The sequence below is a fragment of the Anomaloglossus baeobatrachus genome, chromosome 11 (assembly GCF_048569485.1).
Source record: "Anomaloglossus baeobatrachus isolate aAnoBae1 chromosome 11, aAnoBae1.hap1, whole genome shotgun sequence".
In the NCBI taxonomy this organism is placed as follows: Eukaryota; Metazoa; Chordata; class Amphibia; order Anura; family Aromobatidae; genus Anomaloglossus; species Anomaloglossus baeobatrachus.
Window position 1 is genome coordinate 170,202,995 of NC_134363.1, and position 1,239 is coordinate 170,204,233.

Consider the following 1,239-nt stretch of genomic DNA (forward strand, 5'->3'; position numbering starts at 1 on the left):
GTAAAATGCTAAACCTTCACAAGCCACAAACGTTTTCTATTATATCACTGACTTTCGCATGACATATGGTATTTTTGGCCCAAAAGGATAGAAACAAAAGCTACTGGAGGTAAAATGTACCAAACAACATCTGTGAAACCAATGACAAGTATGGATCCTCTGCTCGGAGCATGATCTCCTCCAGAGCTACGGACTTCAGCAGTGATCCCAGTAGTGTCCTTGCTCTTGTAGGGCACAAACGATCAAAAATGATGGTAACCGTTTTCACCAATGCACCAGAACTGATTCCAACTCCCTAAATCACCTCTAGAAGAACAAAAACACAAAACCAAAGTAGTCTTCTCCCATGGGCCGTACAGCCAGGCTGGTGGAGCCACCACACTTACCATGGTGATCCTGGATGTCAACCCTTCCACTTCTCAGATCACTTATCGGACACTATATCTGGTGTTTGCTCCAAAGCCCAGACTTGGCGTTATCTACCTCAGCATGACGGTTTCCTTCTTTCTCTTCCTTATCTGCATGTCTATTTTAGAAAAAAGGAGCATAAGAGCATTGAAAGTTGTCAAACTGGTTTGGCCCTGCCTCGCGCACCTTGACGGCACCGCTCCTTCCGCCCTGACTCACCTGGACATGTGAGAGGCTTCAAGCCCCATCAATGGCTGTCAGGTTCCTTCAGCGCTCTCCATTGTAAGATATAAGGAAGTAAATCCGGAATGAGCTCACTTTTATGTTTACATGTGTCCTCACAAAATATGGCTTGTAGTCACAACTTACCGACATCTAGCCGGAAAGATGGATGACTACCAAAACAGTAAAGTTACGACATCTGAGTAAAACTAATTATATCAAAACTGAAATATGATCGTCCGTCGGAATGGATCCATTGGCAAAAAAGTTGCGTACAAAAAAACTTTTTGAAAAAAATTGATTTTTGCAGGATCCGTTTTGATAACATTGGAGTCTATGGAAAACGGATGCGTTCACCGATTGCTATTTATCATCCATTTTTCTTGCATTTGTAAAGGAGGAGTTTTTTTTCTTACTGGATGCGGTTAACAGATTCATTTTCCATAGAGTATTATATTTTCTCGGGGGTTCAAATATTCTTAAGGTTTTTTTTAAGGCTGTGTGCACACCATGAGTTTTTGACGCTGCGTATTTTTAGTGAATCAAAACCGCAGCATCTTACAGTACAAAGTGGAAGGGATTCATAGAAATCTCCTGCCCGATCTGCGG

General features: G+C 42.1%; 1 protein-coding gene across 1 annotated transcript in view; it reads right to left on the reverse strand.

Annotated features, from left to right (window-relative positions):
• TMPRSS4 (transmembrane serine protease 4) overlaps positions 1–519 on the reverse strand; it is a 41,780-nt gene extending 41,261 nt beyond the window's left edge. Inside the window, exon 1 of the mRNA XM_075328000.1 lies at positions 387–519. Coding sequence (XP_075184115.1) covers positions 387–389 — 3 coding nt within the window. The 5' untranslated portion in view covers positions 390–519. The remainder of the gene's footprint in view (positions 1–386) is intronic.
• Between the last annotated feature and the right edge of the window lie 720 nt (positions 520–1,239).